Here is a 27708-nt window from a genome sequence, read left to right on the forward strand (position 1 = left end):
TTTGGTGCTTTGCTGATCAATCCAGTGTGTACTTCATTATCCAATGAAGAGCTACAAGTTTGCTAAGGGGGTTTTTACGCATTAGGTTTATTTTTCTGCCTTAGTGGGCCTTTTTTAAGAAGGTACTTGACACCTTTCATCTATACTATTCAATGCAGAGTGGCATTGTGGCTACTGGAATGGGTTACCATGTCCTCTGACAATCAAGAATGTATACTACCATACATTTTCAGCATCGAGCTGACAACCTTCTTCATTAACAAATCAAGGTCCTTAGAAACAGTATCTCCTTCTCTGGCAGAAGCTCTGATTAAGTCCTCCCACTATCCACTTTCTTGCAAAAACTTTTTTAAATCAGTCATAGAAGATGAAATAAGAAAGGTTTTACCTTGGTTCAAAAGTCATTGCTGTCCTGCAAAGCTAAAATTGTCAACTTGCGTCTTTCTGCACTGATGCCATGTATCACAATTCCTCCCTCTCGAGCTATCATCTTATGAAAGCCTACAGCGTACCCTAATAACCTTGCAAACTATAGAACTATATTTGGTCTATCTTCTGTTGCTGAGACACACCGAATAATTGTCCTGTGAACTCTACTGTCAGATAAAATCAACCAGCCTTGTCAGGGGCCCTCAGTCTAGCTTCAGACCCCAAATGGGCAGAGCATCGACTGTAATAAACATCAGGAAAGAATTACTTAACTTCAGTTGCCAAGGCTCACCATGTGCCCTGATTCTACTGGAACTCTTGTGGCATTTGACACCATTGATCCTCTATTACTCGTATACATTCTGCACATTTGTGGGCATCAGCAGAACAGTGTTAATATAGTTTGCTTCCGTCTTACAAAAATGTACCCGCTGCGTCAAATGGGGTCTATTTTTCTCTACCTCTAACAACATCATCTGTGGTGTTCCTTCCTGCTACCTCCAACCTTGTGCAACATCTACATGACACCTCTCACCAAGATCTTAGACAATATATGATATCACATTTACACTGATGATAGTTATAGCTTGAGCTAGAGGACCCAATGGCAACACACTCATCATGAATCTTTGATTGCATACCCCTTATTTACTGCTGGATGCAGGAACACAGATTAGGTCTAAATGGTGACAAAACCAAAATCCAGGTGCATGGGTGTGGGAAAACCTGACACTTCCTCTGGCCCAAGTGTCTGCGCTTGCCCTGAGAACCAGTGGATAAAACCCACAAACTAGGTTTATTGTTTGTAAATGAGCTTTCCTTCTCTAACCCAATAAACTTTCCCAATCAGCTATCTTCACTTGGGCTTGCTAAGTGGTGTTCTTGCCTTTCTCCACTTATCATAGGAAATAGCATTCATCTTCGCAGTGGCGATTGCCTACCGTGAGTATGGCAACTAACTGCCTTTCACATTGGCCTACCAAATAAATGAACCTCCGATTTGCAGAGAGTTCATAATCACTCTGGCCTTGAAGCCTCTCCATTAGCACCTGCCAGAGAAAGAATGACCTTAAAATCAGTCTGTGTGATCTTGTGTGGTAGATCACCAGTCTCCTTAACAAAGTTTTTAACCCTTACCCACCATCTAGCATTCAACGATCTCTGAAACAAGGTATCGTCCGCTCAACCGTACCGTTATAAAAAACTTGGAGGAAAGATTCTTCATGCAGAAGATTCTTCTCAAGGGAACTCCCTCAGATAAGAATATGAGTTTTTTAGATTCGGAAAGTTGCTAAAAACCCATCTATTAAGACAGACATTTGCCTAGCTAATAACTAGTGTGCTTACTATAGCGGTCTCCTGCGTGGACCTGGGTCTGCTGGTAGGATGCTTAAAACTAGCGCCAGTTTCAACCTGGGCCACTCATTATACTTAGTCCCATTAACTCTTCCAAGACTTTACCATCTTCTATCAGCATACACGAACAATTGTTATTTGTTTCTGGATTCTGTCAACAGTTCACTGGATAGATGTATCTGATCCATAATACTCAGACTACCACCAGCTGGTGTGTAGCGCTAACTAAAAAATTTAAATAAATATAGGATAGAAGCAGAAATAAACATATGATGTACATCACTTTGAAAACGTATAAAAAAACAAGCAAGCCCATATTTTTGTCTAAACTTTGATGTAGCCTTGTTTAATTCTTGCCAATTTGTGTTTCTTGAACTATAATTCCACTGCATTCCACTGAGAAGAGGCGAACACAGCCATTATATGCATAAATCACTTCATATGCTAGATACAGTTTGTTAAAAATGGGGAGCATCACTATTGCATAAGACAAGGCAGGGCTCCTCGACAATATTGGCGCCAATCCAGAGAGCTCCGGATTTCAAACAGGGATATTTGTTCTTGTGGGACGTCTACACTTGAAACACATTTAAAACTTCAATAAAGAACAGGAAGATTTACTTGAGAACTCACATTCACTTCCAAGTGGAAAATTCTGCATACACATATTTGATGCACATGTTCTTTAGCCTGCCTAATATTTTACACCACATTGGAAATATTTCCTCCGCAACAAACCCAATCCCCTACACCCAATTGAGTATTGGGTTTTTCATTTCCCATTCAAATCCCGGATAAGACTTTACTCAAGCCTTTTGAAAGGAGTATGTCTGTGTGCACTTCCAGCTCCCAAGGGTACTTGGAATACTCGCAGATGCACAGGTTTGTGGGTGTTGATCTAGTTTTGTGGGTAGGACCACCCATAAAAAAACACAACCCACCAATATTACCACGCACATTTAACATTAAGCAATTAATGCTTTTGCCAATCCGTAAGGGTGAATTTATGTGTGCCGACAGGTCTTATCATGCACCCAAGGTGTGTGAATGGCCCCATTGTTTCTAGAGCGAACAATTACAGCCTTTGTTGTTTACCCTGCTTGGCCAGAGTTTTGCAGTTTAGAAAAGCAAATAACCTGTTGTTAATACTAAATAGTACATACTTCATTGGTAGAATGAAAGGCTCAATCATCCCATGAGCATTTAAGCCAATGGGATTAGACATTGCATACATATTTCTGTGGTACGTGTTTTCTCACTGAATTGTCTTAGCAGGTTTGTTCTGGTTTGGTTGTTGAGACTCTTTAAGATAACCCATTATAAATCTAGGGTACAGTAGTGATGTCAGGGGAGTGGCAGCCTTTATCTCAGTGCTACATACGGCTTGACCACTGACTGTGCTCTTGTGAAAAGCGCTTGACCACTGACTGTGCTCTTGTGAAAAGCTGCACAAAGCACTGCTTTTTCTGTCTTAACTATGCTTGGATATAAAGAGGAATTAGCAGGGAGACTGTACCTGAGTCTGGGGACTGAGATCCATGCCCTGGAAAAGAAAGACATACGATTAGAATTAAATAAGTTAGAAGCCATCAGTTAATAGCAGACATTGCTAAACTTGTGGTGCACAAATAAACCTAGGGCATCATTCACTTATTTCCTCAGGATTAAGGAATTCCTAGGAATAAAACCGATTTTCGTAGCCTTCTTAGACTGTTTAGAGCGACTTTAACTGGAGCAACTCTAGAGATGCCAGAAACATGCTTGAGATGACCAAGTCTGAAGGGAAGTTACAAAGATTTGCTCGTGTTAATTTCAAAGATGTTCCAAGCATCTCCAGGTTTGCTACAGCACATACCTTTGAGAACACAGTACAAGGTGGATGGTGTAATTCTCAGATGCGTATAAGCATTCATCTTGCAGATCGTTGGTCCTTCTAGAATAGCACAGCAATAAAAACAAGCACTGGCGAACCAATTGATCTCTGCAATGGGAGGATTATTTGCTTTGTGAATGTCAACATTGTTTAGCCATGTTGTATAGCACTGTCTTAAAGCTTTTTTCCCTGACTCTCAGTCAAGCTGCTGTACAACATGGCTAAAAGACACTGACAAAGCCAATAGCTCTTGCATTGCCACGATCAATTGGCGTTGCCAATGCTTATTTTTCTAATGGCGCCATACAGCAGGGTGGCAGGCGAGTCCCTGTCACGTGAACAGCATTTGTTTGCAGCATTAATATGCTATGCTGTGAACCTGCATAGCACCCTGTACAAACTCTAGGGCACTTGGGAGCTGCAGCAGCTAACGACGATTACAACTTCACGGTATTAGATTGTTTGATAGACGTAAAGATATAGTAAAGGAAGAAAAATGCAGCAGAGGTTGCGAGTGAAACACCTCCATGGATGGAGTTAGGGAGAGAGAGAGGGGAAAAAGAGAGGCTGCCTTCTGCATCAGAGCCCTCCACCATAACCCTGACCTACAGTTCCTGTATCTTCAGTGTTTGCACTCCGGGTGTGGGGGGGCGGAGCTTCTCTATGCTCAGGAGATGCCCTTTGTTTTAAAATTTTGTATTTTACTTTATGATGTGAACTTCTATAGCACACTATACAAGTTTAATTGCTTCTAGGCGCTGCAGCAGCTAACTAACACTACAATTTCACAGTAATAACTATAGTTCCTGCCAGATACTTAGGCAGACATACCCAATGGTAAAGTAAAGGAAGAAATATTAAGGAACAAAAAAAAGCTGAATACAAGTGAGGGGAGAGTGAGGGGTGGATTTGTAAAGTAGAAACTGATGAGGCGGGGGGATTGGGGAAACAAAAGCAACAAGGATGGGGCGGGTGGGGGAGAAAAGAAGCAACACAAATCTGGGGCAGGTGGGAGAGGAGTGACTGAAAACAGAGCCCTCATATGTAGTGCTTAAACTCAAATTAAATATTAGCTTTGAAAGCTGGAGCAGTGGATGGACACGGCACTCCGTCCATGCTCTGGAGGAGGGCCAAACATAAGAAGAAGCATGATCATGCTTGCCATGAAAAACTGCAAGGAAGGATATGAGAGTGACGTTGCAGCAAACAAATGGTAAGCAAGTGGACGGGCTCTAGCACACTAACTGTAAACAAAATGTCTCAAGGAGATAGCGCATGAGCTGTCTAGCCGAGACCTAGAAATGCAACACACCCCAGAATAGTGACCACTGATTGAGATTATTTCATAAATTGCACCCATCTCTTTTAATTTTTCTTATGTGTTATCATAGTGGCATGGCTATGCCATATGTGTTTCTCATAGCCTGCTGTGCCAAAGGCACATCATCTTCAACACACACGGCTTGCGAAAATCTGGGATTTGTCTCTGTTATCTTCAGAGGAGAATTTGTGATAACCCGCCCTTTTTAAGGTGAGGTCAAGACTAAGTCACGTATGGTATGACAGTGTATGCAATGGCACAGTGAACATAAAAGAATAAGTGGAATGTGGCTTAGAGTAAGTGTTTGAGATTAATTTAAATATTCCGACAATCTCTTTTTGAGTTTCTTAGTGAGTCATGCTGAGTGGTATGGCTATACGCACATTGGTGCAATGCAAAATGATGGGGCCCCACTGTAGAATGTGATGACGGGCTCCAAAGCCACCCATATCTGACAGATGTACATTGGCCTTGTGCACCCCTGGTATATGTCCCAGTGCACATATGTGGGTCTAATGCACAGCAAGCGAACGTGTCAACCTCACTGATGAAGACCAATAAAGCAAAAGCATGCCTGAGGTTGCATGAAGCTCTTTGAGGGGATGTGACCTAGCAGTTTGGGATGAACTGCCCTTTTTGAGGTGAGGTCAAAACGAATCCATGCAAGGTGAGTCCCAGCGCTGACTGACATAATGAACAAAAGCTAGAATGGTATGTGTCCCTGAGTGATCACAAGTGGATTAAATCCAGAATTCTACACATATAATTGCTTTTCACATTGAAACACTCATGTTTGCTCCAGATGAACATTTTATAAAATGGGTCCTATGTCTAATAGTTCTGTAAAAAGAAAAATGTTCACAGTGTAGGCACAGTTTTATACTTCAAGCTTATGCACAAGTCAGCCCTCATTAAATCAGTACATCTACACTGTTGCACTTTCACATCAGACACTTGGGACCTTATTTACAGTTTGGTGGACAGGGTATTCTGTAAAACCATAGTGGATACCCCATCCACCATATTTGAAGTGCCACTGACTATAATATACTTGCGATATGACAGACAGGACATAACCCACATTTCTGATGGACTCCTATGTCTGCAAATCTCTAAGTAAGGCATTAAAACCGAGGTGCAAAATCGGGCCATCACTTTTAGCGCATTGCATGAGAATGTCGAAAGCATCATGGAATCTACATTATTTCATCCACTCATCCATATATTTTTTTTGCAATTTTAAAAATTCTAATTAACAAAGAAAATAAATCTATGTAGTTTTGTACTCAATGTTCATCTGACATTTAAGAATAAACATATTGTATTGCACTTCTACGGGATAGCATTGTTTGCAATGCCATGGCTTTGTGTGAATTGTATTATTTTGTGCATCCTACAAGGGCCATCATTTTTTAAAGATTTGTTGTGAAAATCTCCAGTTATTTGGTGGCCTAAAAGGAAAAGAGCCACAAAAACATCTAGTCTTGTCTTTTTTAGTTGGCCTATCCTATTTTGTAGGAAATGCCCGTTCCAGGGTGTATTATGGCTACCAGCTCGACAAAGGAGGAAGTGTATCATGTGTGTGCCAATGCTTTCTGCCCACCAGAAGGTGCACGTTTGATCATCAACCAAAGCCAACTCTTGTGGAGCGCCAATGGCCTTTCGTCAGGGCTCCACACTCGAAGCCGCCTTTCTTGCACAAACATTCCTTTGTCTGCTAATTGAACTGTTATCGCCTCAGATGCAAAGCAACAATGTGAATCTGACCCAAAGCTGAACACGTCAATTTATTTAATTATATTATGAATACATTTCTAGCAATCGGGTACCCACCATTCATACAGATGTGCGGAGAGGATGAGCCGCAGGTCCTTGAACTTTGCCATCAATCCACCAAGGATGAGCAACAGGCACCTACATCAGGTGAAACTGGGATGGTTTCACGCAAACCCATTTAAAACGCTCTCTCCTCTCGGGTTTCCTTGAAAATGTCGCTGCCACATCGATCCCAAACCTATTCAATCTGTTGTGACATACTTGACTTTTCAGGCAATTGGAATTCCATCGCTATTTTATATTCAGTTGTAAAAGCAGAAACTCATTACACAAATGCACTGTAAGTCAAAAAGGGTATATGCTGTCAGGCAGCTAAAAGCGCGCAGAAAGTAAATGATCTGCCAGACAGCGATTCTGAAATGAATCTGCAAATTGCTATTAATGTGGTTGTGTTGGAATTTCATGTCTGCAATTATTCTCATTCCAAACTTAGGCACATAAAACAATAGCAGCTCATTATTGTTTAAGAGCTTCCATCAATTTACTTCTGACAAAATGATACGTGGCGCTGCGGTGGGGTGACTGTAGTAAAGAATGATTGTGACTTGCTCCGAGGACTAACAAACAGAACTGCTCCCCGAAGACTCACAAACAGAACTGCTCTCTGAAGGCTAACGCACACAACTGCTCTCTGAGATCTAACAAACAGAACTGTTCTCTGAAGGCTAACGCACACAACTGCTCTCTGAGATCTAACAAATAGAACAGGTCTCTGAGATCTAACAAACAGAACTGCTCTCTGAGATCTAACAAACAGAACTGCTCTCTGAAGGCTAACGCACACAACTGCTCTCTGAGATCTAACAAACAGAACTGTTCTCTGAAGGCTAACGCACACAACTGCTCTCTGAGATCTAACAAACAGAACAGGTCTCTGAGATCTAACAAACAGAACTGCTCTCTGAGATCTAACAAACAGAACTGCTCTCTGAAGGCTAACGCACACAACTGCTCTCTGAGATCTAACAAACAGAACTGCTCCCCAAAGACTCACAAACAGAACTGCTCTCTGAGGGCTAACACACAGCCATATGGTCAAAATATTGAGTCCAAAATATTGAGTAACACAAATATCGACTCCAAAATATAGAATGGACAAAATATCGAATGGACAGAATATAGACATCAAAAATATCGTTTTTAAGGTAAGTAATGTAATATCGATTTTAAAAATATAGAAAGTCAAAATATCGAAGTACATAATATAGGTTATTAAAAATATCGAATTTTTAATAATAACGAATTTTTTAAAGTGTTTTGTATGTTAGTATATGTGTGAAAAGTGTATATTTTTTTGTAATTTATTTTAAGTAATTCATTTTATGTTATTTAATTTTTGCCTAATTTAATTCTGTAGCGGGTTGTGGGTTTATAGGGGAATAGGGTGTGAAGTAATTTAATTATATTTAATTAAATATGTTAATTAATGTATTGGTATTTTTTTAATAAATTGTTAATTAATTTTTAATTGGTAATTAATAGATTCTTAATTGATAATTAATTTTGATTAATGATAATTATGTGAATAATATTAATTTATTTTCTGTAGCGGGTTGTGGGTTTATAGGGGAATAGGGTGGGAAGTAATTTAATTATAATTAATTAAATATGTTAAAGAATTTATTGGTATTTATTTTTAATAAATTGTTAATTAATTTTTAATTGGTAATTAATTATTTCTTAATTGATAATTAATTTTTATTAATTGATAATTATGTGAATAATATTAATTTATTTTATGTAGCAGGTTGTGGGTTTATAGGGGAATAGGGTGGGAAGTAATGTAATTATAATTAAATAAATATATAACTTTATTTATTGGCATTTATTTTGAATACATTGTTAATTAATGTTTAATTGGTAATTAATTCTTAATTGATAATTAATTTTTACTAATTCATTAATTGATAATTATGTGAATAATATTAATTTATTTTCTGTTGCGGGTTGTGGGTTTATAGGGGAATAGGGTGGGAAGCAATTTAATTATAATTAAATAAATATGTTAATTTATTTAATGGTATTTATTTTGAATAAATTGTTAATTAATTTTTAATTGGTAATTAATTAATTCTTAATTGGTAAATCATTTTTATTAATTGATTAATTGATAATTATGTGAATTATATTAATTTATTTTCACTAGGGTGGGAATAGTTAAATTTACCCCTATGCTATCCGCTTTCCCTACTGTTGCCCTCACTGGAGTGGGAATAGTAATTTTTACCCCTACACTATCCAACGCTTTCCCTACTGTTGCCCTCTCTGGAGTGGGAATAGTAATTTTTACCCCTACGCTATCCAACGCTTTCCCTACTGTTGCATTCTCTGGAGTGGGAATAGTAATTTTTACCCCTACGCTATCCAACGCCTTTCCTACTGTTGCCCTCTCTGGAGTGGGAATAGTAATTTTTACCCCTACGCTATCCAACACTTTCCCTACTGTTGCACTCTCTGGAGTGGGAATAGTAATTTTTACCCCTACGCTACCCAACACTTTCCCTACTGTTGCACTCTCTGGAGTGGGAATAGTAATTTTTACCCCTACGCTATCCAACGCTTTCCCTACTGTTGCACTCTCTGGAGTGGGAATAGTAATTTTTACCCCTACACTATCCAACGCCTTTCCTACTGTTGCACTCTCTGGAGTGGTAATAGTAATTTTTACCCCTACGCTATCCAACGCTTTCCCTACTGTTGCACTCTCTGGAGTGGGAATAGTAATTTTTACCCCTACGCTATCCAACGCTTTCCCTACTGTTGCACTCTCTGGAGTGGGAATAGTAATTTTTACCCCTACGCTATCCAACGCCTTTCCTACTGTTGCACTCTCTGGAGTGGGAATAGTAATTTTTACCCCTACGCTATCCAACGCTTTCCCTACTGTTGCACTCTCTGGAGTGGGAATAGTAATTTTTACCCCTACGCTATCCAACGCTTTCCCTACTGTTGCACTCTCTGGAGTGGGAATAGTAATTTTTACCCCTATGCTATCCAACGCTTTCCCTACTGTTGCACTCTCTGGAGTGGGAATAGTAATTTTTACCCCTACCCTATCCAACGCTTTCCCTACTGTTGCACTCTCTGGAGTGGGAATAGTAATTTGTACCTCTACGCTATCCAACGCCTTCGCTACTGTTGCACTCTCTGGAGTGGGAATAGTAATTTTTACCCCTACGCTATCCATCGATTTCCCTACTGGTGCACTCTTTGGAGTGGGAATAGTAATTTTTACCCCTACACTATCCAACGCTTTCCCTACTGTTGCACTTCCAGGAGTGGGAATAGTAATTTTTACACTCCCGCTATATATTAATATTGTATATTTTTTATAAATAATATGTTAATATATATACATGTTTTAACATATATGATTGTATGTTTTTTTATTTACAAGTTAAATTAATTATTTAATAATTTTAAGGTAATTTAAGTATTTTTAAGTATATTTTAGCTATTTATTTTAGCTATTTTTTTAATTTTACATTATTTTTAAGAAATTCGATATTTTTACTAAGTATATAATTTTAAACGATATTTTGGATTCGATATTTTGGTACTTACCTTTTTGTAGATAGGAATTCGATATTTTGTCTGTCGATATTTTGGCATTGATATTTTGGGTAGTCCATATTTCGGCCCTCGATATTTAGTCAGTGATCCAACACACAGAACTGCTCTCTGAGATCTAACAAACAGAACTGTTCTCTGAGGGCTAACACACAGAACTGCTCTCTGAGATGTAACAAACAGAACTGCTCTCTGAAGGCTAACACACAGAACTGCTCTCTGAGATCTAACAAACAGAACTGCTCTCTGACGGCCAACACACAGAACTGTTCTCTGAAATTTAACAAACAGAACTGCTCTCTGGGATTTAAGAAACAGAACTGTTGTCTGAGGGCTAACACACAGAACTGCTCTCTAAGATCTAACACCGGAACTTCTCTCCAAGGCTGAACAAGCAGAACTGCTCTTCCAAGCCAGCAAATAGAACTGAGGACTAACAGAACTACTCTTCCATACCAACAAAGACAACCACTCTTCCAGGCTAACAAACTGATCTGCTCTCTGAGATCTAACAAACAGAACTGCTCTCCAAGGGCTACCAAGCAGAACTGCTCTTTCAGGCCACCAAACAGAACTGAGGACTAAATAATGAAACCAGCGAGCAACACAAAAATCAAACAGTCAGTACAAAAACTGTTCTTGTTCCTTTGTTGTATTTCTTTGTCTGTTTATGCTTCCTGCTCCACAGGGGGTATTCATCATTAAAGGAATTCAGTATTAACATTCCAGTCAATCCTATAGCTAAACCTGTTGCCAACACGTGTTTCGTCACTGGTTCATAAACCAAAAAGACTTCCTCAGGGCTGTTAGAAAAAAGTTACCACAGTAAAATAAATTGTAGTAGTCAGTCTCATCCAAAACCGATCTTCATGCCAGTCGTATGAAAGGTAATTATGTCCTCAATTCTTCTGAAATGCATCTGATATCTGGTTAGACCAATAATGTCACCCTTAGTCCATTATTCTCGTGCACTCGGAGAGTGCTCCTGCGGTCCGTCTAGGTCGGCGTGTCTTCCATACCAACAAAGATAACTGCTCTTCCAGGCTAACAAACAGAGCTGCTCTCCAAGGGCTACCAAGCAGAACTGCTTTTCAGACCACCAAACAGAACTGATGACTAACAAACAGAACTGCTTTCCAAGGGCTAGCAAACATAACTGCTGTCTGAGGTCTAACACACAGAACTGATCTCATATGGCTAACAAATAGAACTGATCTCTGAGATCTAACAAACAGATCTGCTCTGTGAAATCCGTCAAACAGAACTGCTCCAATGGCTACTAAGCAGAACTGTTCTTTCAGGCCACCAAACAGAACTGGGGGTTGACAAACAGAATATATCACTGAGGACTAACAAAAAGAACTCCTGTCCAAGGGCTAACATAACTGGTCTTCTATGGACGAAGTATGATCTCGATCCATACTGCTGCTTTCTAAGTCACATGTAAATGTGAATACACATTTTGCTTAGCTCTGCGAGGGTTGTTAAAACGTTTGAATGTGAGGTGTGCTCCTGGTGGGGTGTTCTTCCTTAGGACTCCTAACCCATCTCCTTGAGCACTCGAGCAGTGTCTTCTCCGTTAAACAGCCAGAATCCTCAACTCTGTGAATTCAGACAGAGCTGGCGGCTGAGAACAGGTCAACAGAGGCCAGAATTGACCTACCTCCTATGTGAGTAGAAGAAAAGGTTAACCGGCCAGCTGGGCTATCTGTAGCCGCCTGTGGGAGCAAGTGAATACTGTAGGATTATCTGCATTTGTACTGGTGCCAAGGAAATGTCTAAGCTGACGAGTTCATCCAGAGAAATAGGAATCAGCTGGGTCTGCTGCTAAGTGTACATGAGAGTGCCAGCTGGGATATTTGAGACGTGCTCTGTACTTTGGGCATGACAATGCAGGAGCTGGAAGGATGACATCATAAGACAACAAAATGGCCCCTATTGACTGCGCATGAACAAAAAGAAATGAGGGCTTAAATATTCATTCCCACAGCCAGCACAAACCATTGAACCCAAGGACATATGGATCAGAATGCACAGAGCACATTGGGAGCTACCACAGTTGACTGCTACCCCTAAATCAAGCATTCATGGCCCTGCAACAAAAGCTACTTAATGCAGAGGGCACCTGGGTGCAATTCATAGAGCACCACTCTGCTAATATACCATGAACTTTCCAATTGGGACTAGCATAGTTTAATGTCCTGACTTGAAATCTGCTCCGCCCACTACACACTGTCCGCCTGATTCACAATGATAAATTTAGACTTTTGTGTAAGTTTACAATTGTTTGGTATTCACAAACTAGGAGTTTAATTCTTCTAGTAGTAATTTTACAGCTGCAGAGACTGTCCTATCTTTTTATTATGGAGGTCTCCTCCCTGACTGTGGAGTTTCAGCAGCTGTAAAAGTAGTATTAGTAAAATTAAACTAGTAGTTTGTGAATACCAAATATATAGAAAACTTGAACAGAAGTGTACGTTTACCTTTGTGAATCAGGCCCATAATGTAGCCAAGTACCAAGTCGTCATATCCTGACCCACTTTTGGACAGCAAAAATTCTGAATACTTAAAGGAGGTTTCTCAAAGGTTTTGCCTGCTCAATGCCTCAGCCCGAATCTTGTCAATCCACTACAGGAATCCTGGTTGCCTCGAACAGATCCTACTGTTTTGCTATTGATAATGGTATTTTCAATCATTCAGTGTTATTTTCTAGTAGAGAGTTAGCGCCACTTATAATTTCCCAGCTCATGTAATTTCGCAAGTTGATTTCCAATTAAATTTGCCATAAATTATATCGGAGGAAGCCTGTCATATTCTGCTGGGGCTGCCTCTGTCCAAGATCCACTTTTTCATACATTCGCAATTTTGTAAACCTTCTTCATCATAAATGTACTATTTATAACTAAATAACAAAAGAGCAGGGATTAGTAATCTGCTCATAACCTTTCACTTCCCTTACCAATGGAATGTATGTGAACAAATATATTACCTCTTACCACTAGACCCATATATAATCTATTTCCTTGATCAGGATCTGGCCTTAATGTATTTGGGGCTAGGTTTTAACCAGCTAACCTTGGGCTGTTTCTTAAGTATGACACTTGAAAAAAGTGTCAAAAGAATAAATATTAATTCTATAGTATACAAAGAGTGCTATTTTCAAGGCAAAGTATTGGTCGATGTCTTCTGATGTCATAACCTTTAGTTCTCTCTAAGAAGACATTTGCAATAGCATTGAGTGTTGCCATTCAGGAAATACCCTATGCATGATACATTCACTGAAAAAACTAAGGTTAAAGTAATGTTATAGTTAAGGGAAATGTTCAATAACAACATAACATTTTAAACTTGGAAAACCACAAAACTTCACCAGTTAGAGTTAGAGTTATTTCAAGAAACTACAACTTGTGCTTTAAAGTTACTATAACTCGTGCCCCCGCCATGCATAGTTTTATCATCAATAATTTAATCACAAATGCTGCAGTGATATTATTAATGATGTCATAGAAGATGTAATGAGTGATGTAATATGTGGAGTAATTAGCAGTGTACGGTGAGGGTGCGAGTTGTAAGTTACCTTAGAGAATGAGTAATAGCTAACTGAGATAACCATAACTGGCAAATGTCTGCTTCTTTTTTTGTATAAAACGTTACGTTGTTACTAAACATTTTAAAAAACGGTATTGTTACTTTAACCTTTGTTTTTTTCAGCGAATTTCTTTTTTTTTTCTTATTCACAGTAATATTTTGTTACCATACGTAACCAACTAGGCAGGCTGCCAGGCATACACTCTTTAATTCATCTAGATTAAAATGTATACATACAACAGTACATTCCTATGTTTGTGGTTAAAAGTAAAGTAAAGTAAAGTCCACATTTGTAAAGCGCACAATCACCCGTAAGGGTCTCTAGGCGCTGGGGGCCGTCGGGAAGATTAAGCGAGCTATTGCCCAGAGTCACATGGTGCTGGGCTAACCTGCCGCCGGAGCCGGGGATCGAACCGTGGTCCCCAGATTCCAGCGTCAGTCGCCCTGGCCGCGGCGCCACACCTCTCCCTCTAACATTTCCCCTGTTCATTCTCCCACCCACCAATCCAGCCATACATTTTAATTGCTTTGGGCTAGTTTGAAATATACATTCACACATTGAAAATTCAAAGGTTTACTGTGCAGCAGCTTAACATATTCAGGCCAATGGATCCAGTCCAGTCCAATTTCGAACCTAAATCAAATGCGCCCTGCATACCTGTTCCAACAGAAGTAGCTTGGTACTTAGAAAATTATTTTAAAAATCAGGAGTCTAGTCTGGGACGCCCATGACTCGGTCGGTCATACAGTTCAACATGTTCAAATCAAAGCAACCAATATGTGAACTCTACACACTCAAACCTACATAGTTAGAGGACAAAATCTCTATTTGCTGAGACACCGTCTTATTGGCAGTTTTATTTACATCTTTATAGAAAACCTGATACTTATCTGCGAGAAGTCATTATTTCAGCATACATTTAGGGTCTTGTCTACATAATGAAACCTTTGAATAATCTAATCATCGATTTCTATCAAACATATAAATGCACATTTAGTAAAGTTCACATCCTCTGCCTAGGTAACCACAGCAACACTTTCTATATCAAACATACAAAGGATCTGGAGGAGCCAATGAGAAGCAATGTGCCACATGTTAGAGAAAGCCATTCAGGTGTAACAATCAGTCAGTTAGTACGTGTACCTGCAGCGTAAAGGTTTGGCGAACTCTGCACTCTCTTCACAGCGGTTAATGTGACAGACATTGCGGCACGTTTGTGAGCACAGCCACCGCTGTCTGGAAGCAGGAAATGGGGGTGACACGGCCCGAGACCCAATGGGCAAGCACATGCAACATCATGGCGCGGGTAGAATATGCCAACGTCATACGCACACAGAAATAAAAAGAGACAAAAGACGTGCAGTTAGAACTCAACTCAGGAAGACGTTTCAGCATTTGCAGAAGCTTGCAATGTGCGACTGTTGAACATGATTAGATTTTCCAAAACGTAGTGAGGATTGCTCAAATCACTCATGAGTGGAGGAAAGCAGCACAAGCCATGGAAGCGGCCTTGGAAGGACAACAGGGCCAAATGCACACATAGCAACAATGGCTACCACCCAGCACCGAGTCAGCAGACCCGCCGGCAGCAGCGGTGGAGCCGCAGTGCTGCAGCCTCACCCAGACGGTGGCAGTGTGTGGTGGCAGTGGTGCTGCCCAAGTCATGCTGAAATAAATGGCATTGTGCAAACCATTCCAACAATGGGACTCTTCTTGTCAAACTTACATATTGCACATTAAAAGTTATATTTTTTTACTTAGCCATCGTTGTGCATCAGAAGTGAAAAGAATAAAAGACCTGCTGTGCTTTGGAAGTTCGTGCAGTTATAACTGAGTATAGCATATAGTACAATGGGATCAGGAGCAGCACCCAAGAAGCAGTGGGAGACTGGCATCTCTTTTCTTGACAATACGAAACATTACATTTTGCACATATTTCTAAATGGAAAAAACCACAATGCATTGATTTTAAAAACAAATCGACAGCTCTTTTGCTATGGCAATAAGTCACATTTACCTAAAAAAGGGAACAACTTCTGAAATCCAGAACATTTACATTCCAATCTATTGCAGAGTTTTTCTTTACATTTAAGATATTTCTGCCAGATTTCAAGGGTGGTCATTGAGACCTTCAGTGTAGGGCGGTCTGGACAGAAATCCATGACCAGCTTCTGATCTGTGTTTTTTTTGGGTAAAAAAACACCATTGATTCTACCCCCATCGTCGCCCTGAGTGAAAGGCTGCGCGTCATCCCTTGTTGGAACTTTGCCATGGGTGCTGTCCCTCCAGTAAACCCAGGTGCTGTCGATACTCTACCTCTCCTCCGCATAGCAGGAGTATTTGGAAGATCTGTTCAGGATATTTTTGCTCCTCTAGAATTCTGCAAAAAATCTTAAAACAACATGCGAGACTAATGGGAACACCTTAGTGTAAAAAACAGCTTACGCAACACTTGCTTTACCATTAGGGTGAGTTCCAGTAACTTAGGCGGCCATTTGAACTAAACCCTCTTGTGTCTTTCTTCACCGTTAAATAGTTATAAGAACTCATGGAGGTTTCAGATTTATTCTTTGAGGAATGTACTATAAATTGAGCAATTGGGGAATTGAAGAAGGGCACAGATCAATGACTTGTGTAGCTAGAGAATGCACAAGCATGAAGTAGCATGACATGTCACTCAGATATGCCTGCAACAGGTGCATTGGTGCATTGAGCGCTTGGACCAATTCATGCAATATAGCCGGAGAGTCCAGTCCACAAAAAGTTGCAAATCTCCAGATGCACAGCAGAGATTTGCAACTTTTCACCAGGTATGTAGAAAATGCTCAGAGATCCAGAATTTATTTACATGCATTTCCGTGTTATTAAACATAATTGTGATAAAACCTACACCCGGAGGGTTAGGAGAGTAGAAAATCGTTCCCTTTAATAATAAAGGTTTTTTAAATAACCCTCTATAGAAATGCGTAATATTTGGACATGCATTAAATACACAAATTATTCAGGTGTAAGAATTGGAAAAGCATTGCAAATGCTTGTGAGAAGCGGCGGCTGCTCCGCTTTGGGAGAGGATTGTCGCCCCCCAAGCCCCCCGCTCATAGCTAGCTGAGGGAAAAAGGGAAAATAAGATGATAATAAAACCTATTATCATTTTATTTTTATTTACCCGCTAGAGCTGGTCAAGTCTGGGCCGGCATGATGACAGCAGGGGAGAAGTGCAGCACTGTATGAGCGCATGACGGTTTGGCCATCATGCGCACTTAGGTTTCTGCAACCCAGCTGTGTTGGAGAAACAGCACAAACTCCCAGACAAACTCCCAGACACTGTCTGAGCAGCAAACCAGGTTGATCAGACCAATCCTGCTGCTGCTCTCATGCTCTTGAGAGCAGCGCCAGGATTGGGTGGGGAGCCTGTGCTGGTGTCCGAGGGACTGCTGGGACACCATCAGGAGCAGGCAGAAGAGGAGCACTGAGGCTGCCGGCAACATCGGCGGCAGGACAAGTACGTTAAAAAAAATATATATTATTTTTCTAATCGCCCGTCCCGCTACTTGGGTTTTGCGGCAGCACCATGGCTTGTCAGTACCCATGAAGGCATGCTGAGTGGGAGTACACCGCATCCACATTATATTTCTCTTACATCTTACATGACCATGGATTGGATTCCTGTTAATACGATGACATACATTAAAACTGGCAAGTACAGATATGCAAAGTGAGATGCTTGGCCTAGACAAAAGAGTGCCTTTATGTGGAGGTTGTTGATTTTCTTGATCCATTAGACACTACTGGCACAATAAAGGTTATAAAATACCTATGGTTTTAATTTGCTTTGAGCAGAGATCTATGTGTAACTCCAGGTTTACTGGTGTGAATCCTGGCTAAATGACTCCACCCATCAGTCTGCCTACTTAACGCAGCAGACAGAAATACCTGCTACTACCCATAGCTCTTGAAATGTACATGTATGTAAAGAGAGGGCATGGGCAAAACATAGGGCCCTTAAGTTGTAAAAGCTCACTCTAGCACTCTTGTTTATGTCTTTTTTTGGTGCAATAAATTGGCTATTTGGCACCCTGCAGCCTAGAGGTCCAGGTATCTTCCCCTGATTCAGCTGGGTACTCAGAAATGTTTAGTATTTTTTTTATTTTTCAGTAGCTCCAAGTAATCTTTTATAATCTCCAACACATGCAAGCAAGCTCTCTTCCAAGTATTTTAATTTGTTCATGTTTATTCATGTTTCTTGTATCCGATTATCATGCAAAACTCAGTTTCTACATTGAATCCATTCGCATATATCTAATCTTTACATTTACATAACCACTCAATGTGAAATTGCTCAATGCAGTACACTCAAGTGTCTGATTCCTCGAGGCTCATATTTCAAGTGGAACCACCTAAAAACACATCAGAAACAAAGAGAACTCATAGTTTACATGGGACAACCTGTCAAATGCATTTGTGTATCATGATAGCCTCGTGTACATTTCATTAAGTCAGTCATTGTTAAGTCCTTACCTTAATCTTACATTAAAGTAACCAGATGGTAAAATTATCACATTCTGGAAGACCGGTTCATCATAATTACTCCTTTTAAAGTAACCTGTTCCAGTTTTTAATGTGTCCACGTTTTGAAAAAACAAAATCTACCCGTTCGCTGTACACAAACTGTATGACATCGACCCTTTATTTCTATAAAATTATGTAAATGTACCACTGTTTCAGTATCCTACCTTATTTTAATGGATTTAAAGGTAAGCTAAACCACAATAGGGTTTCCTCCGCTCTTCGTGCCTACTGAGTCCCCAGCAGTTGCTGTTTCCCTCTTCCACAAAGAGCCGTCCCTATTAAAATAACATATAGGATTATAGCCTCTGCCCCGGTGGTAGTAAGGGAGCTGAAACTTAGACATACTGGAGTAATTACACGCTCTTGAATGTGTATGACGGAGGGAAACGCGGTCACAAGTAGAGCAGATGAGCTCTATTTCCTACATAACTCTTCTATGTCTATGGTTAAACAACCCCAACACAATTGTGCTTTGTCATGCTGGAGCTGTAGCATACTTCCCATCCTTGAACTACAATACTCTGCAAAGTACTCTCTTTTTCTGGTTCACTGAGATCCCATAGTCCAACAGCAAGCACCATTTTCCATTCCGCTACCCAACCCGAAATGAGTAACAATATCTGTGCATAGAAACCCATTGAAATTAGGTGATTACAAATGTGAATATTCTAGAGCTGTGATCCTGCATCTTATACATAACTACTATATATTTTTATTTTTTAACTCAATTTCATGAAGGCGCACAGTAATTATGTTTTGCATCTATCCGTCCTTCTTACTTAATCAAAGAGGACTGTGCATCTCTATTCAAAAAAATCCATCAGCAGAATTTACTTTTAACATAAAAAAAGAATGTACAAAATAATTTTGTCTTTACTTCACTTACCCATCTTAAATTATAAAAAATACCCATAGCACAATGATTGATACACTTACAATTAGGAATTTTCCGCACTCCGCGGAGCATGCAGAGTTCCAAAAATCTCCGCTCCGCTAAGAGAAGCAGAGTTTTTCCTTGCTCACCACTGTTAAGTTGGCAAGTGTGAGTGAGGAAATTTCAATGCTCCACCAGCTCCAAAAGAGATTACTCAACGTGGGTGGTCGCAGATGGTCACCATCGCTCGTGTTGTGAAGCCTTCCATTCACGTTGAGGAAGCTGCTGCTTGAGTAGAACACCTCCTCGAGTGGCAGAAAGAAGCGGCGCCCTCTTGTGCTGCACATGGTGCCATTCATACTGATTTTACAGCGAAGACAAACATGTGGTGCTAAAAATCAGCGCGAACGGTGCAACCTAAATCACTCCGCCGCTTGCAGAACTCCGCATAGCGCAGCAGTTTTTCGGTCACTTCGCGGACTCCACCCAGGCCTACTTACAATCCATCTGTCACTTAAACATAGCAAATGGACTGTTTCATTGATTTGCAGCTCAGCTCACTATATACGTTTGACATGGTTAATTGAAAAATAGGTGTCACTATTTCTCACCTGTCATCTAAACAAGCACCTGCAGTGCCTACAAGTGCACTAATACTATACATATGTTAAGGTATCAGTTGTCTCTGGTTTAAACAACATTATGGGGTCGATTCCGATTCGGGAAAAAAACGTCTGTACGATTTGTATCCGGAGCCCTCTCCGTACGAATCGTACCCGTCCGTCCAAGTCACGAAGTACGATCCGTATTCCGTGAATCCGTCCGAATTGTCGCGATCCGTACGTTTTGCAAGGCTGAAACCGTGAACCGTACGACTCGTACACATACCGTACGACTCGTACACATGCCGTACGACCCGACTAGTACGATCCGGACCAGGGTATGAGGACGTGATTCGTACGGTCCACGTCAGGTAAGGGCGAGTCGTACAGAAAAGCACACAAACACATACACACCGTACGGTCCGTACCCCCCATGATCGCAGGGGTACGCACCGTACCCCTGCGATCATGGGGTGTACGAGCCGTACCCCCATTGTACGATCGGTGTACGGGCCGTACCCCAATTGTACGATCGGTGTACGAGCCGTACCCCATGTACGATGGGTGTATGTGCCGTACCCCCATCGCACAATGGGGGTACGGCTCGTACACCCATCATACAATGGGGGTACGGCTCCTACACCCCAGGATCGCAGGGGTACGGTGCATACCCCTGCGATCATGGGGGTACGCACCGTACCCAGGGGGGCCGTTCCGTACCTGTTTCGGCGCGAACTCTGCTTTTACGGCTGTTTTCAGCTCCCGTAGAAAAAGGGTCGTACGGTGCGTACCCGACACGTATCGTACTTGCTCGGTCATAAAAACCAGCCGCGAACTGTACAGATGTCGCGTACAGCGGGTTCCGAGGGAGAATCGTACGGAGATTAGAGTCGTACGGCTCCTGGTACGAATCGTACTTCGTCGTACGTACGGGGGACGTTGCAGGGTACGATTCGCACGGGAAAACGCTGCGAACGGCTATTCGGAGCGGTTTTTCCCGAATCGGAATCGACCCCCATATAACATATTCTGGAAGGCTTCACAGAAAGCAAGTATTAAGCTCTTTTGAGTGCAAGGGCTCTATTCTTTTGATCCAGAAGCATTCATGTTATGATTGAAGTGTATCAATATTACCTACTTCACTCAGGCTGCTGCTTCACTTCGAAAATCAGGAATTGCATTTGATTGAGGTTGTTTTTAATTTCCATGCAATAATATGCAATTGGAGCCCTTGGGTTCTTCCCTCTGACGAGACTTATGTTCTGTGAATCTTGTGCAAGGTGAATGATTCGTTTTATTTTTTCTCTAATAGTTGAATCATGGACTTCTTCTCGGATATTAGAGCAGAGGACACACTTGAGGCACAGACAGGTGCCTACCATTTGTGTTTTCTCAGAAAGTCTTGCGTTCCTGTAATGGGGAATTTGGTGATATTACCATTGCTCGAATATTCCTAAATCTTTCATACCAGAACATTGGCTTCTCCACTGAACAGGCTTTTTAATTCATCATCATGTCCAATAATATCCCATTGTTTTTAAATGAACCCTGTTACTTGCTAAAAAAAAGGGCAGTCAATAGCAGGTAAGCAGAGCTGCAAGCGGATGCGTTACTGGAACTTACAGAAGAGTTTAGTAAGTTAGGGTTGGTGTGGAATATGAAGGTCGCAAATTTGAATCTCCGTCAGTGTTATCCAAGTACACAGTGTTATTATTTCTCTGTCTAAAAACATAACTTATTCATACTATAATGCACCTCTAGTGGAAGTCAATGGACATTAGCGCCAATCATTTTTATTTTAATTCCCAAAATATGTCTTAATAACGATTCACATAGATAGCTTTATGGTCCGGCAAGACACAGCCTTTTGAACCCGGTCGAGCACAGCTCTCTCTGTTGAGAAGAGCAGCGGATATAGATGACATTGTACCCCTTCTCCGGTATTCTGGCACAGCGCAAAATACGCAACATGTTGAAAGGCAGCTAGCAAAACGGCTCAGACAAGAATGAGATGAAACTTTCCGGGACTGGTTTGGGTATTCCATTCCAAACCTGAGCCATTTTGCACAAGCTTATGGACCCTACCATCTCTCTTACCTGTCTCGAGGTTAATGGCTGGATATCACGTGTCAATTATCTAGCTACCAATATATCGCAGCCAGAATATCGATTGACAAAATATTGTGAATAGACTTGTATATAAGCAAGTATAGGTTTACAGCACTTAACTCTATACATATGCACCTTTATGATATCTATATACCCTCAAGATACGTACATGAGGAGTGAAAAATACTAGAACCTATACTCACCTGAACTCGATGTTCTGACATGCAATAGGTCCCAGGTAGTAGGGCACACGTGTGGAATACAATATCTGAAGTTCTGTGGAGAACAGATTGCTCAGGGATCATATTCAATCTACCTACCCCTATTTAAAGCAGTACATTAAACCTACTGATGTATGTGACAATCCTTATGCTTGAGGAGCACTTGCCGACTGTAAGGTTAGAGCCACGTGGGTGTTATAAATGCATTATTCATCTTATTAGACATGCTGTATCCCTCCCCTATATTTGTACTGCTCGTTTTCGCCCGCTCTCCCACATGTCACAGCATCGAGCCTCAGAATTACTATTGCATGTGGCAGTACCACAAAGGGCCTCTCTGTAATATCTTCTGTATACACAGTTGCCTGGGGACAGCTCTGCTTCATGGATCCCGTTGCAGCAATGTTGTAATACTAATGCTGTGTTCAGGGTCGGATTGGTAAGGGGGCACTCGGGCAATGGCCGAGGGTCTGGTATCCGAGTTCCAGCTGTGGGCTGCTGTTTTGGGCATCCTGGGGTGGGCGATTTGAGCAGTGTCTGTGGTGTTCGGATGCTGCCAGCAGCCTGACTGTCCTTTCTGGAGGCAGATGGGCCTCCATTACCTCCCTTTTACCAACGGGCGGAGGTGTCACTCCCTTTTTCTCGCAGGGCCGGCCCATAAATGTAGCATATTAAGCGGGGCAGGGGGCCTGAGCAGAAGTGGCCTCACTTGTTTTCAGGTGTCTTTCATCCGTGTGAACTACTCCATGCAATTTTTTTATTCTAAGTAAAAGTTAAGAAAACATGCCTCTGTCAGGAACACCCCCCCCTTCTTTTTATAAAACTTTGTGCAAGCAGTGTTTTGTGGAAAGGCAATATGCAAATGTGGGCCACTTTTTTTATCATGCCCAGGCCGATTTTAATCCGAACTCACCCCTGGCTGTGTCACTGCTGAGTGCAGACTCAGGCCCCATCATGCTCCACGCGGGCTCTGCTTTCAGAAGCTCCCGCCCCTACTGAACGTCTGGAGTGTGTCACAGCAAAAGGCCTGGTTCATCTTTGTCACTCTCACTGAAATGAAGATGTGTGAAAGGCCATCTTGACAGGCAGCTGTGTGGAGGGGTTGGGCAGCCACTCACATGAAATTATCCGGAAATAATTGATTGGACGGCTGCCTTAGATCCATCTTTTAATTTGCGAAAACACAACAGGTTTAATTATTCATCAGTCTCATCCTCCAGCAGATGGGGCCGACAGTCTCAGGAGAATCTAGAAATAAACTACAGTATGGGCACCGTACAGCGACAAACGGATTGTTTCTCTTTTTCTAGGTAAACACTATTACTTAAACCTTCTCATTGACACGCCTTTCGTTTAATTAGAACAATACCAAGAAGAGCGTTGTCAAAGAATACAGGCAACAAAACGGAGAGGAATGGCACGGTCTGGCAAAAATATTGTTGTAATTAACTCTTCTAATTGCTATGTGTTGATTGTCATTCTAAGCCAATTCCATTTGAGGTTTTTAAAGCACAGATAACAGATACTGTTATTTTGAGTAGATTAAAAGCCTTTTATGAAGGCATCAACATGTAATCGATCAAGCAAACGGCTTTAAGGCCTTCTTCATGCTTTGATACCTTATTATTATTTTTATTTTGTCATATTTTCAATTGGGGGCCAGGCTTGGTTGGGCGTTTAAACACTGATACAGGACACTGTAGTCGGAACTCTATAGGGGACATATCTGTCCATGCATGAAATTGTAGAACGAACTCGAGTCTATTATTAGGACTCACTTTCAGGGACATCTTAAGGATTTTTTAGGGGGCCTGTTCAGAACATCTCTGAATTTATGATCCAATTTCAGCTCTTTCATGCCCTTTTAGCCAGGTCTCTGGCAATGCACGTGCACACAAGTCCAAATCATAAATGTGTTTCCAGCTAATATTCAGGGATATTCAGCAAATGTATACCACAGTAGCAGCTCACTAATATTATAGCAAAAATTCTCGGTGACTCCTTCCCATTTCTCTAATGTGAGTTGCTGGTTTGATCTAAAAAGACTTTTTTATGGATGTTGCATGAAACATAAACACAACATTTCTCTGGAAAATGTCTGTAATAGATTCCATCACATCGCCCACATTAAAGGATAACAGTATTTAAAACAATCTATTTAAGCATTATTCAATATTATCAGGGCAAGAATCTGCAGGACAGAGCTGGCTCTATCAGGGGCCCCTGAATGGCTGGGACCTGGGGCCCTGGACCATGGCCCTCTTCACCCATGCCTTAACCGCATGCGTACGGGCGGAATTCCGCCCGTACGCTGAGATTTACTCATTCGCATGTTACGTGACGAGCTGGGCTCGTCATCAGCGTAGCAGGAGGCTACCTCATGACGAGCCCAGCTCGTCATCAGCGTCGAAGGGGTTAAAACGTCCCTGCACTTTGTGTCAACCTTTTGATTCAAAAAACAAACGTGAGTACTCAAAATGTGGTTTCCTACTTGAAAGCCTGAAACATGAGTATATTTAGAGGGTTAAGGAAGTCAGTTTTTAAATGATTTTCGTCCACCTCCTTTCATGTATGATCTTGCCTGCAGGAAAGAACAAAGCATTGGTCAACCGATCATGGATTTGACTTTCTTCGCATATCCTCTGGGGAACAATATAGATAACTAATAGTACACCCAAGCAATCTGTATGCGCTGACTTAAGTGTTAACATGAAACATCCTGCTACCAGTCTTCAGCACAATTTTTAAAGAAAAACATCAAAGTTATTTAACATGATTTCAGGTAGAAATCATTCTGCAATTCTAGTTTTAGGTTCAGTCTATGCTACATGTGGGTGAAAATGAACAGTAGGTAGCAATGCCAGTACCCAGTACACGCGCAAAGAACAATAATATCATGCACATTTTGCCTACTGCAAGTAAGCACCAAGAAAGAAAAAGGAAAACGCATAATGTAAAAAAGTGTCACAAGCGAAGAAGCAGGCTCTTGTCACTTATATTACATTCCCTGACTCGTGTAACTGAGTTACTGTGGACAGATAAAGAGCTTCAATGTACATCATTGTTAGTTTAGTTTCACTTCAGAGTGAGCATGGCCCCAAATGAAAGAATCTTCTCCAAGGCAACATACCTGTATTCATTTTGTGGCTGAAAAATTTGAGAGGTAAATCTTCAGTCCTGAAAAAGACAAATAAAATAACATTATAAAAGTGCATAATAAACTTACATGCATTCAGAAAGCAAATCTATTCCGTGTTATACCACACATCCTCAGTAATGTGACAGATATGGACATTGGAATGGCCCATGTCCCCTACCATTATGGAAGCACCACATGGCCCCACCTGCAGTCATTCATCTCTAGCATGCCTTACTCAGATATTTTGCATGGTTTCACTGATGGTCAAAGAGGGTGCTCCCATTGGCATCAGTGTACTCACTGCTCCTGCATGTATCCTGATACTGAGGAATCCCTCAGGGATAGCCTGCATGCTGTGTTAGGACGGGGAACGTATTCCATTTGGTACACATTCCCTAATCGAAAGACAAGGAATGGTGACTCCATTGCTGCACAATACTATAGAAATGATGCTTGCACTCACATCCTATAAGCCTTAGAAAGGAGCAAAAATACAGAAATAAATGCAATAAAAAGTAAATATATAGTGCGATGCTCAGGACAACACACAATTTGATCTCTTGTAGTGATTTCTACTGACTTGCAAAATATTTCACACTCTGTCTATCGAGCTGTTTTGAAAATAGAAACCTTTGCCTGCAGTGCAGGAAATGTTAAGCATCGTGAGTACTTTCAGCTTAAACTTGGAAATGTCTATCTATGTTTGAAAATATGGAACTTCACATCGTTTATCCTGTCACTATGAAAGCGCTTGGATCCCACCGAAGAGGTCCCACATTTTCCACTTCGCATTTCCCACTCTAAGCCATAGAGTAAGAGAACCCCAAATCCAGGTTTATCACCTGCGTTAGTTCATGTTTCCATAGAGGTTCTGTGAGCAGAAGAGTGTGAGCAAGAATTTTGGATCCATCAATATTCAGGTGAATCATCATTCTGCCTGAAGGTCTCATCCAGGGATGACTTTGTCAGTACGCTATTCTTAAATACATCTCGGGAGCAAGGATTATTTCTTCAGAAAAAAGTTTCATTGAGTTGAACGACAACTCAAACCCAGTGACTCCAGTAATGTCTGACACACAAGCTCTAGGCACATATAGACATACTCTCCTTTAGCAATGGAAATGTACCCAACAGTTTGGTTCTCAGGCAGCGAAAAACAGTTGTGCATTTATTAAACGTGCAACGACTCCTTTCTGGTACAACAGATAACGTTAGCGAAACCGAGCATTCGCCCCTCCGCAGATACAAACTTGAGGAACATTTGCGAAGGCTGAGAGGAGAGCATCATGTCTCACTCCCTAGCCTACCCTGGCTGCCAGGATCTGAGCTCTGCAAAATACCATCTTAATTATTGGTTGCCAAAGCATGTGCATGCGCGAGTGCTGCGGCAATACCTTGATGTGATTTAAGGAATATGGAGTCACGTATAAATTTCAGCTTAGGGGCTTACAACATCAAAGCTCTGATATCTTACAATCTAAGTGACTAGAGATGACTTAGCAGTAGAAGGAGCTAGCAAGTCGATTTTAGACAATTACTATAAAACACAAAACATGTTTGGCCTTCTAAAAACAGAACCCAAAGAAAGCAGAATTATTTTTATTACAGCATAAACAACCAGAGCTCAGCATTTCAAATAGAGGAGAATTCTAGGACCCACTCCTCATTTGTTTAGGCATGTCAAATAACTGTGGTTTAAACTCACAATCAACTTCAACACAATGGGCCTGATTCACATATTGCACTTTGTAGTAAGTTTTATAGTACTACAGTAGTACTACTAAGTTCTATTCAGAAACTGCACTTTTGTAGTAACTTACACTTTTGAATAAGTTTACTCCTTTTCGATTTTCACAAACTGCACTTTTTTGGTAACTACACTTTTATTGTAATGTACACTTTGGTGGTAAGTCTCCACTTCTATTATATTTTATAGGGGGTGTTGCAGTACCAGTGGTTGGCCATGTGTAGTGCTAGACTTACTACAAAAGGGTAAACTACTATAATAGTAGTGCCGAAAAGTAGTAAACTTGCACAAAAGTGTAAACTTGCTCGAAAGTGTGTAACCTTTGTGAATCTGGCCTGGTGCCTCTAATCTATCCAGACTACGGCTTTATCAATTAGAGCTCTGGAAAACTGCATCCGTCTCCTCCTCTGATTTGCACTCAGTAGTACAAACTCTGGTACTATCCCGCCTAGAAAGAAATCCCATTCTCCATA

The 27708-nt window shown here is 41.0% G+C and overlaps 1 protein-coding gene across 26 annotated transcripts in view; it reads right to left on the bottom strand.

The window, feature by feature from the left end:
• The window catches only part of SORBS2 (sorbin and SH3 domain containing 2), a 687606-nt gene that overhangs the window by 350523 nt on the left and 309375 nt on the right, over positions 1 to 27708 (bottom strand). For 16 of the 26 annotated variants that reach the window (XM_078678062.1, XM_078678071.1, XM_078678058.1 and 13 more), the window contains exons 1-2: positions 15118 to 15210; positions 3302 to 3328 (exon numbers count right to left, since the gene is read on the bottom strand). In XM_078678062.1, the coding sequence (XP_078534188.1) occupies positions 3302 to 3328; positions 15118 to 15178 (88 nt within the window). In that variant the 5' untranslated portion in view covers positions 15179 to 15210. Of the gene's footprint in view, positions 1 to 3301; positions 3329 to 15117; positions 15211 to 18707; positions 18819 to 25479; positions 25527 to 27708 lie in introns of those variants that run through there. The other 10 variants (XM_078678069.1, XM_078678047.1, XM_078678046.1 and 7 more) reach the window with 2 other exon arrangements.

The sequence above is a fragment of the Lissotriton helveticus genome, chromosome 2_2 (assembly GCF_964261635.1).
Source record: "Lissotriton helveticus chromosome 2_2, aLisHel1.1, whole genome shotgun sequence".
NCBI classification, from domain to species: Eukaryota; Metazoa; Chordata; class Amphibia; order Caudata; family Salamandridae; genus Lissotriton; species Lissotriton helveticus.